This window comes from Charadrius vociferus, unplaced genomic scaffold (genome assembly GCF_000708025.1).
Source record: "Charadrius vociferus isolate BGI_N301 unplaced genomic scaffold, ASM70802v2 scaffold871, whole genome shotgun sequence".
NCBI classification, from domain to species: Eukaryota; Metazoa; Chordata; class Aves; order Charadriiformes; family Charadriidae; genus Charadrius; species Charadrius vociferus.
Genome location: NW_009646866.1, coordinates 190264 through 206339, shown reverse-complemented (window position 1 = coordinate 206339; position 16076 = coordinate 190264). Strand labels below are relative to the sequence as shown.

Sequence of the window (16076 nt, the reverse complement as noted above, 5' to 3'; positions counted from 1 at the left end):
TCAGCAGGAGCCTTTTTCTCAGGAGGAGCTTGAGGTCAACTTTGTGCCTCAGTGTCAAGCGTTGCACAGAGAAGACAGAAACCTGACCACAGCAATCTCAGATGCTTGCTTTCAGGCAGGACAGAAGGAGCTAAAGCCAAGCTCTCAGCTGTCACTCCAGCCTGGCAGAGCTGTACAGAGCTCCTCATAACACTCCCACTGCTGTTTTGCTGATGGTGCCCCTCTCTGGAAGCACAAACCCAGTGTGATAAATGATTTTCTTATCTTCTTACTATCTCAAGATCTCAGCTAAGGTATAATGACAGCAGATTTCTGTTCAGCAGCCCAGTGCCTGCAATAGTTGCTGGGGATCAGCAACAGATTAGAGTGATAGTGCCGAGGGGGTCAGAGAGACCCAATAATGCAGAAGAGCTCCAGGGGCTGAAAAAGAGGGTGAACTTGACATCCGAGCCTTTGGGATGCCTGTGTATCATCTGTCATCACCAAGCCCCAGGCTTGGGAAGGCCAGGCAGTGATAAGGGGGTCCTTGGCTGAGGAAGGTGCTCCTGCCAGACAGGCTTCTTCTCCTATGGAGGGTTGAGGACAAGCACGTAACCACATGTCTCTGTCTTCTGGGGCTTGTCCAGCCCTTGGCACAAATGGGACCTTACTCCTAATGAGGTCCCTGGGGGACTGTAATGAAACGACTGTCCTGACTGCAGTCCTTACTGGAGTTAGATGTTCATTTCAGGTGTACACTCAGGTTTCAAAATAGACAAGGGTCTTTATAGGAGTTAGTGAGTATGTTTTATTTATTGGGTACTATTGTTATTTTTTTTATTGGGTCTTCCAACGGATTCAAGAGTCAAATGACCATCAAGAAAGACAAGCGCCTACTTCAAAGAGCTGAAGTGACAGGCAGATCGTTGGCTAAGTAACACGGGGGAAGGTTTGTTCTACAGATGTGTACAGATGTTTGGTAAATAATACATGCACGGCAGACATTTTCATAAAGTGTCTGCTTTAGGAAAATGTATGGTATTAAACAATGTCCTCATTAATCTTAGGCTTAGCCAGCCAGCAGGGTTGTAAATACTTGTGTACCCAACATGTGACTCATGCAGTGTATTTTGCTGATAAATGTACAGCAACATTTTCCAGCGCAGGCATGGTTGTAAGTGGGAGACAGTGGGAAGAGAAATCCCGAATAATACAGCCCAACTGGTGCCAGGAAGTATTGTAAACATATCCTGTTACTAGAACAGAGGGGAAAAAACATCAATTAAAGCCCACGAAGGACAAAAGTGTCTTTGTTGGCAAGAGTCTTTAGAGAAAGGTCCTGCTACGGAAAAAGCTCTGTGCAACTTCTAGGACTGATATGTGCTCTAAGTCATACATGTGATTTTATGTGATTTTTGGCATCTACATTGAGTCTTAAAATGCCATCCTTTATCATGTATGGAGAGAAAAAAAGGGAAGATAGTTTCAGCACAGCAGACCCCAACCAATGTTGACCAAACCAGGTGAGGGAGAATGTTGAATCCAAGAATGTCACCTCATGCCTTCAGCACTGCTGCCTTGCTCTTTTCCTTTTGCATGTGTCCCGGGTTTCCTCCCAGTGTCTGGCTCAAAGGACCATAAGCCAAAGTGGAAAGAACTCTGAAAGAAGCTTCTTACCACACAGACCACTGCCAAAGCTGGAGAATGATGCGAGATGGTTTTGGATGAAGACTTTTCCATACTGAGGACATCATAAAAAGTCTTCATGTTACCCTTTGAAACTTCATTTTGCAGTAAATACTGTTGCAGTATTGGAGTAACAGAGGTTAATGTGAGACACTATGGTAAGGGAAGGGTTTTTTATTTTAAGCCACACTGATTTCAGTCACTCAGACTAACACTCATAACCACATGTTCACAAGTACCAAGATGCATTTCTATATGGTTTTCTTGCAATCACATAGAAGATTCAAGGCATGGGCTCTGGAGTTCTCATCATATCTCCTGGGTTTCTCTTAGTTTGACCATCATATGCTCATTTTAGATCCATCTTTTGCATCCTTCAGGATCTGGCAGCGACTGTGGTCTTTTGTCTCTCCATCTTTTCCCACCTCTGAGTATCATTAGGTCTCATCATCTTTTGTCTCCTCATCTAGGTGTCTTATGGCTCAGTCTTGGTCTTTATTTTAGCACCATCGCCTTTAGTGGTTTGAATTTTTCCTTTTATTAGGTCTTAGGTGTACACTGTCCCTTGTTTTAGGACATATCTTGTTTTAAACTGTGCTTTGTTTTTCCCATTCTGGATGTCCAGAGGATCTGTATGTCAATACGCTGGGATCTTAATGATCTGCTAATCTAGGTGCCATCAATATGTGCTGTTCTTATAGCCCTTTTTATGCCCTTCTTCCCAGTGTTTCCACAACCAGATCTCTCCTTTGTTCTCTATTTATGCTATCCTTATTGTTTCTTTTATAATTTAAAGGAAATTATGACCACTAATGACAAAGATATCCCTGATAAAGTGGTGACTTCTGGAGTCCAGTGCCATTTTAGGAAGAAGGAAAAATAATTGGAAAGCAGTGAAATTTGACCTGATTTATCTTTTCTTCTCCTTTTAAAATTCTTTCCTGCTTCATGAGAACACAAAATTTCTCGATAAAAATAATCAATTGTCAATTTCAACACAAATAAACAATAACTATGTATCCAAAGAGCATATCATTAGTGTGTGAAATTCATTATTAAGGAAAGTCATCAAGCCGAATGACTTGGCTAGCATGTGATGTTAGGAACATTAATATAATTTGTAGTTATGCACAGGAAGATAAGAGTAATCAGATTTCATGCTTCAAGGAATAAGAATGTCTTTTTTCTTGCCACAAAGAGCGTTTCACAATTAGCTGGGTATCATGCATTTCCCCTCACCCTCTAGCCTTCCTTTGAATTTTATCAGATGTTAACAAGAGGCCAAGACCAGGGGCTTGGTGTGCCACAGAAGAAGTTATTTACTTACTGAAGGCAAAATTTATGGTACTATAGATAATGAACCCGAGATAGAACAAAGAAACATATAATACTGCAGGGATGCTTGTGAATATTTCAGTGGCCTCCTACATTCGAAACAGATAGAAGAGAAATGTTTCAGTCCAATCTTGGCTTCACAAGGACTAGCAGATTTGGGATCTAAGGTGCTAAGTTAATTGTTGAAAAAAGAGGCATTATTGTTATTTTTTATTTACCAGATGGATGAGAAGAGTGAAACCACAGCTGCTTTCTTATCACTCTGCGTGTCTGGACAGGAAATAAGGCGGGTAAATCTCATCTGATCCCAAAGAATGAATCAGGTCAGGACATTTTTGTGCTCATGTGGTGAAGCAAGGCGGATGGGGGTGGAAAAAGAAGAGAGATTTCTGCTCCCCTTTCCCATAAGAGTGCAACCCAGAAGCATGCTCTGTTTTTACAGTCAGAATTCAAACGTTTTGCTTGCCCGGTTTTTCATAGGATACTTGAAGTACAAGCAATTCTAGTTACTTATATGGATTATTTAATCCCTACACATGAGCCTCTGCCAATTTTTTTCAACATCCAAATAATATTAACATTATTCTTTCTCTTCCTTCCTTCCCAGCCAGCAAGAGAAATAGGGTGATCAGTGTATATGGACATGTGTGGGTGGGTGGGGGTGAAGCCAAAAGAAGTGACAGAGTTAGATCTTAGCTCTGAATGTTTTGGTTGCTTTATTCAGTGAATTAAATAACCTTGCTCTGGCTTCTGTGAAATTTTAGTCTTCTGTGCTCATGAACTTCCCGTTACCAGTAATCTTTTTTCATTGTTTCAGCCAAACACAGCTGTTCTGGGAAATCCTGGCCAAACACAGAGAGGGCCAGTCTTTAAGGTATCTCAGTGATATCCCATGGAGAGTGCTGAGTACTGCAGTCGAAGGCTTGAGCCAAGCTTACTTTTTGCAGCAAGCAGAAAGGGAGAGCAACGAGTTCACGCTGAACTGTACTGCTGACCCCAAATGCTCCTGTGTTTATACCCAGACTGATATTTTTCCAGGACGTTGGGCTTCATTTTGAAGTCTGGTGGATTACAAGGAGTAACTTCAAGGATCACAACTCCATAGACTGTGGCTGTGAGGTTGTGTCTGTCCACTAATCTCTGAATTGCAATAGTTTAAAGATTTTCCAGCGACAACAGAATACAGTGGCTAAAAAGACCCAAATCTACCAATGGACTAGCCAAATAAACCCCACAGCTCACCAGTTAGAGAACTCTCCTTATGGTAGTGGCTAATGTAGAGACAGGCCCACATTCTGTAGGACACTGCAGGTGGAAGAAGAATTATCCTCTCACCCTCTGGATTTGGTCAGGAAGGCAGGCAGGATCTGCACCTTTTCATGGTGTTTAATTTCAGTGCCACTCCTTGGCACTGGGATTCTGAGCAACCAGTTTTCCCAGAGTCCAGAGTGACACCCCTTGGGTTGAACGTGTGGGTGTGCTCCACATTCATGGGCAGGAGAAAGTCACTGGAACTCATCACGGAGGATGGAAAGGGGATTTTCTAAAATGCACCATGGCCCAAAATGATGGAGGAAGCATGAAGCAAAATAGCTATGAGCTGGCACGGGAACTTTCCTCCCCAACAGGAGACTGACACTATCTGTAAGCTTCAGATGGTGGTTGCTACAATACTGCTAAGACTATACATAGATTCACTTTGTTAGAAGAAGTTGCAATTGGAACCAATGAGTATTTTCACACTAGAAACTTTTATTTTTGCACAAAGTTGTAATGTTAGGGGCAAAATTCTCAGGGGAAAGGTGGAAACAGATTTCAAAGATATGCGTTTAAATGTTTTTTTGGGAAAAAAGCCCTCTTATTTGTTAGGAAATTACTCTTTTCTCGCCACCCCACCACTGAAATGGAAATGAATAATTACAGTTATTTTGGAAAAAAAAAAAAAAAATTGATTGCTGTGCAACTAGATTTCTCCTGTTTATGTGCTCTCCCTTTCTTTCAATCTTTGGAACTTTTTAAATCTAGTTTTGAAATGTTTAAATCTGTGTTTTTCCCAGGTTGAATTAGCCTTTGAACTAGTTTTAGGGTTAATTTCAGGTAGCTGAGTGAGTTTGCTGCCAGAGCTAACACACATTCAGATATGTATATCAAGTTCTTTAAATGTCTGAAACGTGTTCCGTTTATTTTTATTTCATAGTCTTTTTGACTAGCTCCTGTGTTTAAAAAACATCTCCCTTTCTAAAGCTTAGTGTCAGTATGCTAGTTTTCAGCACGATTTATTCCATGAGGTTGTTGACTTTAATTATATTGTGGATACTCGGACACTGTTACTTAGTGGCTCAATTATACTTGCTTCTTGGATCAGTTCCTGGGTATTACTTAGGACTAAATGAACAAGTAAAAATAAAGTCTTGTTTTCTCATGTGCTGTAGAACTAGTTGTTCCAAAAAGCACTTGTTTATCATGTTGAGAAATCGCTTCCTAAGCCATAGACCATGTGGTGGTTGACTAACTTACATCCTGAAACACAGGAGCAAGCTTGGAAAGGACTGTCCAGATCGGTGAGTCCAGTTACTTGATACTCTGGGTAACCTGGGTTTGGAAATCCTGCTCTGTCACTGAGCTGATAGGGTTTATTCCCTTGCTGCAGTGTTCAGCGACTCTGCTGAAGCCTTCCTGGCATGGGCTGGGCACTCGATGAGGGACACATGGATATGGGTTGTGGCCCTAAAGACACAGAGGCTGGAAATGGGACTTCTCCTGATCATGAGAGCTGTGGGCTCTGAAACAGCCCCTGGAGGAGTACTGGAAACAAAACCTAATTGCTAGTCCATTGTCCTGCTGGAGAAGCCTTATGGACAATACGGGGAAGGAGAGGCTCAGTGGCTCCCACAGCCTATGGTGAAAAGGTCTGTCACTTTGGGGGTGACCGCAAATCACCTCGCCTTGTTAGTCCTCATCTACACCAATTCCCACAGGAATCCATCATCCGTGAACATGGGTGACTTGGGCTATTCAGAGGACTCCTGCTGAGGTCTCACTGGCATCTCATCCAGTGGCACTAACAGGTGCCCATCTCTGCTGGCACATTGTCACTAGACATCTCAGAATCAGTATTATGTGATTTACCTTTATGATTGTTGATTGATAGTTGTTCCTTTTATTCCCTGTTTACTTCCAGTTTATAAGGTCTTAATTTACAGCAGGATTCTTACTGCTAATCCCCATGGAAGACCTCGCTTTTGGGCTATTGCATATTACCCTGTTTCTGTTACTCCAGCTTTCAAGGTCACCCTTTTCCTCCTCTATGAGATCTCAGGCCTCCTTTCCACTGATGTTGCTTTCTTGCTTTGTGTTATCAACAAACTTCCTCAAGAAGTATTCCCTTTTTAAGCCAGTCATTAATGGAAGTATTCAGTAAAACTAGTCCCAAGAGAAATTAAATTAGTAATTTCTCAACATTGCTCCTTTCCACTGCTCAAGCTTCTACCCCATTTGTCTGGTTCCTTACCATTTCACAATTTTGGTTTTAATGCCCGTTTTCTCTAACCTAACTAAAAACTTGCCAGATGGCACTGGGGCCAAAGCTTTTCCAATAACTAGGATGACCAGATCTTCTGGGTCCTGATTTCTTTCGGGGTTCAGCATGTCACAGGGATGAATATTCAGCTGTCCCTGAAGGGTAGTAGAAGAGGGCAAGAAATGTCCTCCTCTTTTGCACTGCTTTTCAAAGGTGGCTTATAACTCTGTGCCCTATACTTGGTTAGTGAATAGATGTGATGGATTTTCTTAACCTCTTGAGCCGCTGATTCTGCAGCTGGTCATCCCCTCCATCTGAGCTCTGCTGAGCTCAGTCCCTCAGGCTGTGTCAACCCTTCCTTAAGGACTGGACCTGCCAGCACCCACACCGAGCATGCACCAGGCGTGGATCTCCGCTGAGTGAGGGAGCACTGCTGCAGGTTGCAACTCGCACGGGTTCAGCATCCCAACATGGTGAATGTGTGCTGTTGGCTCGGGTGCAGGCAGGGCCAGGAGCCCAATAGCCCAGTCCACCAAGCACATGTCCTGGGTTGTCTGACGTCTTGCCCAGCACTGTTGTAGGTCTGGTGTGAGCAGCGAGGGTGCATCTCAGGGGCTTGGGTTTGTGTAAGCCAGCCCTTTGCCTCACAGGGCTTGTCACTTTTGGAGGTTTCAGAGCTGCCTCCAAAAGAAGACACCTTTGTTAGGTGAGTTTTCAGTCTGATATTAGCCTGCCATTAGGAGGGGGGATCAGATTGGTACAAAAGGAGCATGAAAGGAGATAGAAGGTGGCTCCTGGCCTCCTGCTCCTCGTGGAAGAACAGGTGCCCTGGCCAGCAGCACGACCACAGCTGGGGAAGGAGGGGGTGGAAGAAGCGGGGGGTGTTGATGCAAAGAGGGAGACAGGAGCTTGTCCTCAAACCTCTGCCCACTCACTGCTCCTGGGCAGAGAAAGGCAGCATGGATGTGGCTGTGCCCCCACTAGCCCCGGGTGTCTGCTCCGGCTCCCCCCTCTCCCTCTTGGCTCGGTTTCTCAAGGTTGTTGGTTTCCTGGCTGTGGGCAGAAGGTGTTTTTGACGGAGAAGGTGGCAGCCCGGGGGTGGATCGAGAGTGGGAGACAGAAGAGGGGAGGAGTCACTGATCAATGCTAGTAAATAAAAGGCCCCTCTTCTTCAGTCCAGGGTCCAGGACGCCGGGAGAGCTGCCCCCTCAGACGAGAGCTGCAGGCTGGCGGGGAAGCGGCGGCTTTGTGAGTATGCAGGGACGGCTTTGCTTTTCCTGGACGGCTGCTCATTATTAATGTCTTGCTGGTGCTTCACAGCTGCAAAATGTTAGGAGTGGTTGCTGTGGCGTGCGTTAACATTTGTGATTCTCCACTCCAGCAGGGGACAGGTCAGAGGGCTGCTTTTCTCATCTCCCCTTTATTTGGGGGACTGCGGTGATTTCCTTGGCATTTGCAGGCAATTAATCTTAGCTCCTCTTTCTGTATTTCTAAGCAGTGCATGCTGCTAGAAAGCAGGGGGATTGGGCTCGCTGTGCTGTGTGGTGTGTTACCTCTGGGGCAGCCCACTGATGCTGGGGAGGGGAGATGCGTGCTGGAGAAGTATGGAGTGCAGTGGGAGTAGAAAGGACATGTACTTTTGCAAGGGAAAAGGTTCCCCAAATGAGATTTGTTGGTATTGGGCTGCATAGCTGGCGTGTTCGTTCATCCCTTGGAAAATGCATGTTGAAAAATGAAACATTTGGGTTAAAGTGGTGTTTGTGGCTCTTCTGTGGTTGATGGCAGGGGATGCTCCAGGCATTCTGGCATCAGAGTCCTCTGAAATGGGAGCAGAGTCTTCTAGGGAACAGAGGGCTCTGCCCTGAGTGGAGATAGATGAATAAAGAGGGTTTGGCTGTAAAGTGTGTTGGAGTTTCCTGCTGTGCAGCCTCACCTTCATTCCAAAGTGCTCCCAGCATCTTCCCCTCTGTGCCCCACTGCTTTCCCACTGGGCTTTCTCCTCCAGCCTCTCCCTCAAGCCTCCCTTTCTTGGCAGCTCCCATGAACTCCCGGAGTGTACAAGACATTCAGGAAACCTATGAAATCCACATTCAACACTAAGGAATGCAAGTGATCCCAGAGTAGAGAATTCCCTTAAAGAGACTGGAGTGGCAGGGCTCGGAGGGACAGCAGAAAAGTCTCATTTCTTCTCTGACTTTGTGTCTATAGCAGACTTCTGGCTTTTACCCCAGCACAACCTCCTCATCTCAGGCTGAGCACTGAACAGGGAGGATGTGGATGGTATGAGGGACATTGATAGTGTGGGACTGAGCTGCTTTCCACGTGGGGTGGGATAATGGAGAAGAAAAGTAATTATTTCTCTTTGGTCTGAAGTGGAAGGCCCTGCTCAGTTTCTCTCCCAGAGACCACAGGCTTCAGGTAAGGGCCATGAGTTTGGGATTGAACGGGTAAGTTGTAAAGCCCAGAGTAATCTTGTTCCACTGAAGTTTCACTCCCCATTGGGGAAGTGTTAGGCTCTGGCTAGCTGTCTGTAGTTCTTGGCTGTCTAACATGCTGCATGGCTCCCCAGACCAGTCCCTGTGGGTGACTGCAGTGACAACACCACACTGGCTTGGGGGGAATGGTCTGCACCCAGACTGCACTCAGTCTGCACCCTGTCTGAGAAATTCTGATGCCTGCATGTACACATGGACAAAACAGGTGGTCACCACAGCTTGGATCAGACATAACAATGATTACTGTGCCCTAGGCTCATTCCCAGGCAGCATGGTCCCAGCCCCACCACTGCCATGAGAGAGGGATGGCAGGCACTGAGTAACCACCTTCCCTCCCTGCCTGTAGCAGTGGGACAAGGACTGATAGTGCTAGACCAGAGAGATGTGGTTACATCTGCCTTCACCAACATGTTGTCCCTTGGGCTGGAAGAGCAGTGTAGGGGTAGGACCACAGTGAGGACTTGCAGAGATAGCGTTCTGAGTGCTGCTGTCATCTCAACGCAAAAATCGTGATCCCTCCAGCAGAAAGGATCCTTCTAGGTTGCTGCTTGTCACTCCTGGAACAGTAAAGTAGGAGAGGGGAAGGGGCAGTAGGGTTGGATTCCTCCTCTGATGACTGGCCAGCTGGAGGGAGGGGGGCCGAGTGGAGAGGGACTATTTGAAGCCTTGTTCTCCATGTCTCTGTCGGCAAAGCTGACAGAACCGTCTGGGCTGGGTGTACCCAGACAGAGGACGTCGAGGGCAAAGACAGCAGATCAGAAGAAAAGTTAGAAAGGCAAACATTTACATTTGGGATCAGCACACACCTCTCCCTCTGGGCCCCTGGCAGCCCCTGAAATTCCTTCCATTTGTACAGGCCAGCTTTTCTGAGCATGGAGTGCGAGTGACATACTTGCCTGTGAATTATGGCCCCCAGCCCTGGACTGGGACAAGAAGGGGGCATGCCCCCTCCTTCCCAAAACCTGATTCAATCTGCTAATAGAGGATGTTTTGTAATGGGTCCATAAAGAGTGTGTACCAGCCAGCCATCATGTTCCCTAGGCTCTTTCATGGGCCCCCTCCTGGCTCTGTTTTCATAATAAACATTCCACTGCTAATTTTGCAGGCAGCCCAGGATCTCCAGCTGCCCTCAGTGGAAAGAGAGCAAGACACAGTGAGAGAGACAGAGTGAGAGATTCCTCCCTGCACTGGCACAATGCGCACTCTCATCATCCTTACGCTCCTGGCTGTCTTGGTTATGGTTGCTACTTGCTATGGTAGGTGACCTTTTTTACCGGGTAGAGTGATAACTCCAAACCTGCAGACATCTTTGGATCTGTTCAGATGCTTTTTATTCAACTTTGTGTCTTCTTTCCCCTTAACTTGATCTCCTGCCTGCTTTCCTGGCCTTGTGTCAGATCTTCCTAGCCCTGCTCTGGAGCTATCTGCTCCAGTCACTGTGATTTGTGGTCCGGGATGCTTCAGCCCCTTCCTCTCTGTTCCAGCTCACCTCACAGACTGCTCCTCTTTCTGCCTCTCTGTTGTCTGGACTACAATAAGAGTTCTTATTCTTAATTCTTCCTTGTTAATGGGGAGATTTCCCTTTCTCTTTTTGTAGTATCAACCCCCTTTTCCTGTGAGGCACACAGTTCCATGATGGTGGAATTAAGATGCTGTTTCATGTAAGAGTCAAGCACATCTCACTGTGCTAATCTAGTCCCTAAGCACACATGCAGGCTTTGAAGGCAGGCAGGTCTCATATCCACTGTAGCGTCAGGAACACGAAGGTGAGCGTCACACACTGGACGACCAAGCACGAACCTTGAAGCCTTGGGTAAGACACCGGGTAGCTCCATTCTAAACCCTTGAATACCCTAAACTCCTCATATAAATGCTAGGTCACACCACTGATCCCTTTCTCTCCCTTTTAAACAGGTGCCTTAAAACCTGGCTTCTCTGATTTGTGTGTGTGTGTTCTGTTGATCTGTGGTGTGTGAAAGACTGTGAATCCCATCAATACAGTGTCTTACCACATGTTTTACTCTTTCTTTCCCCAGAGTCCCGGGAGAGCATGGAATCCCATGAGTATTTCAGTAAGAGACTGCTTTACTGTTTTCTTGAACTTGAAGTGTGCTACAGGCATCTCTAAGACCATTTCCTTATACTTTACCATAGGGATGAAATAGGTAGAACCACTCAGCCCAGGGAAATTGAATTTACTGGGTGATGAAGTTTCAGGACAAAAAAGGAGAGAGTTAAAAAAAGACACCACATGTTTGGGCACGAGTGCTTACCATTATTTTGCAAAGAATATAATGAGAATTGGAAAACAAAAGAGTCATGAACTTAGATCCCTGCTGCATGCACCTGAAACAGGTTAAGTGGCACCAGAAAAGGACATTGCTCAAAAAGCTCTGGGATGAGCATGGAAATAGGTACTACAGAAGCCAGTGACATGATTTGTTCTCCCCCAAGGATAGCGAAAACCTTACTTTCAGCACCTTGGAAGAATGAGGTGGGATGTGTGGGCAGGAGGGATACTTTGGCTGGAAGCAAGAGTTAGTGTCACAGGAAAAGCATGAAAGGGTGGAGAGCTTCATTCTGGAAGACACAATATCCTGGAGAGGTTAGAGAACAGACGGGTCGAAACTAAAAAGAAATTAGACCATCTGGGAGAAGGACTTCACAAAGCAGCTGGTCAGAAGCACAAAGGCACATGTGGGAGCCAATACCAAAGACCTCCACAGACTCCTTGACTCCGCGATAGGACTGTGGTGTTTCTCAAGAAGGACAGAAGGGGCCTTCAGGCACCTCAGTCCAAAACTGGTACACAGACTGCTCAGTGACTGTCTAACCTTGGAGGCAGATAGACTTACTCAGGCCCTTCCCATTTTTACCTGTAATTTCACGATTCTGCTAATTGTGCTTAGCATGTCCAGAGCTCCCACAGCCTGTGCAGATTGGCATCTACATCTTGGCCAAGCTCCACTCACTCGAAGAGGCTGTGCAAGCAAAATGACAGCAGCTTTACCCCAGGTGGCTTGAGTAACAGCAGAGCAAGAGCAGCATGTGCACTTCCATACGGGCTGAAGAAGCCAGAGGGAGAGCCTGTGCATGAACCAGCGGGGAGGACAGCAGGGAATATTAAAAGGTCCTGGGTTTCACTGTGCCCGGGAGGGTGGACAAGGAGGCTGTTATAAACATGGAAGCTAGTTTTTCTTGAAATCTGGCCTTGAAAAAGTGTCTGTCTACTCTGAACCACCCCTTGCTTTCTCAGATCCCTTCATCAACAGGAGAAGGGCCAATGGCTTCATACAAGCTGACAGGAGACTAGAAGCCATCTCTCAGGAGAGGTATGTTATGGCTTTGGGACACTGAGGATAGGAGTGGGGAGAGGTCTCTCCTTGCCAGGCACGGGTGGGTACCAGGGGAGGAAGCCATGGTGACTTCTGAGAAGCTTCAGCCCCTTTCAGTTTGAGGTGCCCATGAAGTCCCCCACTCTGGGAGAAACCAGAACTCAGAGAGCAGAGAGCAAGCCCTTGTGTTTGAGGACATGTCATGTGCTGGGAGGGATCTGCTTAATTTTTCTGAAGGAAACAACAACAGAAGGAGAGGGAATCAGCGTGGGATGGCCAGAAAGGAAGCTCAGTTTGAGATCTTGTTCTAGTTCTCAGCTCTCATGCAGTATTTGCATGACCTTTTCTAAATCACAGGGCCATCTGGGGGCCTCCTTGCCTCATCTATAAAAAGCAGATATAGGCAGTTTCATACCTCATGCAGGGCTTGTGATAATAAAGGCTGAAGCACAGAAATTATCTCCTAGCGAGGCATCAAGGCAAAGCTTCTCCACAGTACCGGGTGGCCCCTTTGTGGGATGTTTCAGGTCTTTTTTCCATGAATGGCTTTGGGGAAGAGCAGAAGAGCTGAAGGCAGCAGGCTGGGGAGGAGGGCTGCAAAGGGAGGACTCTTCCTTAGGTTGAGGCAGAAGCCATCCCTTTCTCCCCACCACCCTACCTAGCCCTGAAATAAAAATTTACCTGGGGAGGCAAAATGGTCTTCTCGTAGTCACATTGCTCCCCTGGGTGCCGTGAACACAGAAGCTGGTATAGTAACATCTCGGTAGCTGGATGATGGAATCAGGTGATGGACCCTTAATCCTGCTGGGGAACTGTGGGGCAGGAAAGGACTTTAGAAAGATATTTAAGATGAGAGCACCTACTACTCCTCTCTCCTCCTTTTGCAGGATCAGGGAGCGTAATAAGGCGCCCCATGAACGTCAGCGGGAGATCTGCGAGGACTACTACCCCTGCGAACTGTATGCTTTTCGCCATGGCTATGCTGCTGCTTACAGGCACTATTTTGGAAGGAGGCGGAATGAGTAAAGGATGACCTGTCCCCACCCTGGGGCCTGGAGCCCAGGGTATCCTCCCCCCAAAAATGCAATGGCTCTGAAACATATTCAGTTGCTTGTGTCCCTGTATGTTATCGTGCCTGCTGCTTCTCTCCCATGTAGCCATGGATTCCTACACTGTGTTAATTAGTGCTGAGCTGATGTAGCAGAGATCAGAGAGAGTTCAGGATGTGGGTGTTTACTACACAATAAATTGCTGGTTTGATACTATCTTCTCATGAGTCACGTTATTTTGGAGGGGAGTGTGTGTGCAATTCTCCACGAAGAAGCTGAGTTTGTTTATCATAGAATCTGATGCGGATTACGGAATAAAGTCACTACTTTGCAATCATATGAGTTTGAAAGGATCTACAATGTCTACAAGTGGCTTCTTTTAGAGGTCACTGGCAAATTTCAGTTCCCAGTCTTAAGACATCTTAAAACTGCGTGGTGTTTAGAAAGCAGGGTGAGATGCACTTTTTGAAAATGAAATCTATAATACCTTTCCTCAGTTGGGAAAAAAAAAAAATAGAAGGTGCCTGGTTAATCTTAAATACAAAGTTAAGTCAAGTGTTAGTGACAGAAAAAGCCTGTAAATTGCATCTTGCCTATCCAGCTACCCTCAGGTCCTGATGTAGGGTGGTCCTGTAGAAAGGAGCGTGTGATCTGGACTTTACTCATATTTCCTTTTGGAATCCCCTTTCATGCAATTATTTCCAGGTGATAAATAAAAAAAAAAAATAAAAGAAACCCAGTGTTTGGGGTTAAGACCAACTTTGTTCACCTAGAACAATTTTATTTTACTGTTCCTAACGCACTCGAAATCAAGATGTGGTCTGACTCTGTGCAGGGGTTGCTGAGCACCTCTTGGCCTATGGAGGAGGGAATGTGTCCGCTGCTGGGTTTTCACCAGCACCAGCACCAGGGCAGCTTGCAGAGCCTGTCCCCGGGACAAGAAGCACCAGTGCTGACATACTCAGGAATTCAATACTGCTCCAGGCTGGTGCAGCCACAGCAGCTTGAAGACCCCTTGGTGCGGGGTGTGTAGGAGACATAACATCTTCTGTCTCGGCTCAGCACTGCTGGTTTCAGTATTCACATCTCCAGGCTTCCACAGGCACATGCAAATTACAGAAGTGGGAAAGATTCATGGCACGCTATCAAAGGCTCTGAGGCATAAAGTATCAAATTGTTGACTGTTCTGTGAAATTAAGTCTCGAGCCAAATCTACCTGCCATGTTAGAAACACGCATCTTCTTGCAAGATATGCTTCAAGGCTTTGCCAGCTTTGAAGATGAACTTCTGGAAAGAAATGTGATTTATTTATTGAAAACATTTCTAATACGAAACTCCAACCTGACAGCTGCTGAAGTTTTGTCCAAAGGAAAAAGTGAGAGATAAATGAGTTTAAGGAAAAAAAGCCATACAGATTAGGTATATCTGCACCCACACTTGTTCTGCATGTTCCCAAGTAGGTGAATCTAATGATCACAAACCAGGGCAAAACTTTCATACCCTAAAGTCAACAAGTCTGTAGTGTCTGGGTTTGACTCAACACTGTGACACTACCAAAATCGAAGGCACAGGGTTAGTGCTGTCTGAATCTGTGTCCAGAAATATCCAGCGATTCCAACCTCCGGTTTACCAGTATAAATAATGAATAATACCAGAGATTTCTGTGGGATTTCATTAGTGCAAGCATTAAACAAACATGTTTAAGAGGCTACATGCTGGTTAGAAAGCTTGGGAAAAGTTAGGAAGAGAAGTAAAGCTGTTTGGACTGTTAGGATTATATATTTAGATTATTTCAAGTTTTCTTTTGGAAGCATAGATTTCCTAGAATACCTATTATTTTTAGATGTATATTTATTTATTTTTAAACTGTTGCTCTTTAAGATACTTTTGCTGGAAGTTGTTAGTATATATATTCAGTCTGCCCTGGACTGTAGAAGAGTAAAACTTTTTTTTTTTTTTTAAAAAAAAAATCTCAAAATCTCTTTAGGCTAAAAGGCAGTGTTCTAGGAATTGGCACAATCCCTAATGGCTCTGACTGCCCTTGGGAGCCTTTTAGGCTTTAATTCTGCAACCCTTGGATGTCTCCCCCGCATGTGGGGTTGAGGAGGACTATATGTGAGGTGCAGGAAAATGTGATCCATGTGCTGTCTTTGGGACACAGCTTTGGGAACTTGGCTGGTGGGTTTGGGGGGTATGGGGTTATTGGTAGATAGGCCGTCGAATAGCCCATGCAGGGCTCCTGACATACCAAGCAACCACATCCACTCAAGTCCTGAAGAGTAAAACACTTTTGGAGTCTCAAGGTTTATTTGATTTTTAGACAAGAGAAGTCAAACTAATAGCCTCTGTACTGGGAAGATTTCTAGGAAGAAAAAAGAAAGACCGTCCCCCAAACTAACTACCAAAGATCCCAACAGTACAAAAATCTCAGCTCTCCAGAGTGGTTTGGTGAAACTGTCTGAAGGGAAAATCTACTGTGTGTTTGCCCTATGCAAACTGTTTCATGGGTTTCTTTACCTTCAGGGGAATGGGTCAAGGTGGGGTGGGGGAAAAGTGTTACCATTGGGTTCAGCCTCATTGCATTTTCCACACGAGAGAGGACCATCACATGAGAAGAGCTGCTGTACTTCAGGGTGTGCTGGTCTCTCCCCTGGATTTCTGGCAAGAAGCTGAATGA

General features: G+C 45.6%; 1 protein-coding gene across 1 annotated transcript; it reads left to right on the top strand.

Moving 5' to 3' along the window:
- The first annotated feature begins 7701 nt into the window (after positions 1 to 7701).
- Positions 7702 to 13617, top strand: MGP (matrix Gla protein). Its single transcript, XM_009894383.1, has 5 exons — positions 7702 to 7768; positions 10121 to 10271; positions 11052 to 11087; positions 12272 to 12347; positions 13238 to 13617. The coding sequence occupies exons 2-5, from the start codon at positions 10211 to 10213 to the stop codon at positions 13374 to 13376; spliced, it is 312 nt and encodes a 103-aa protein (XP_009892685.1). The 5' UTR covers positions 7702 to 7768; positions 10121 to 10210; the 3' UTR covers positions 13377 to 13617.
- The last annotated feature ends 2459 nt before the right edge of the window (positions 13618 to 16076 follow it).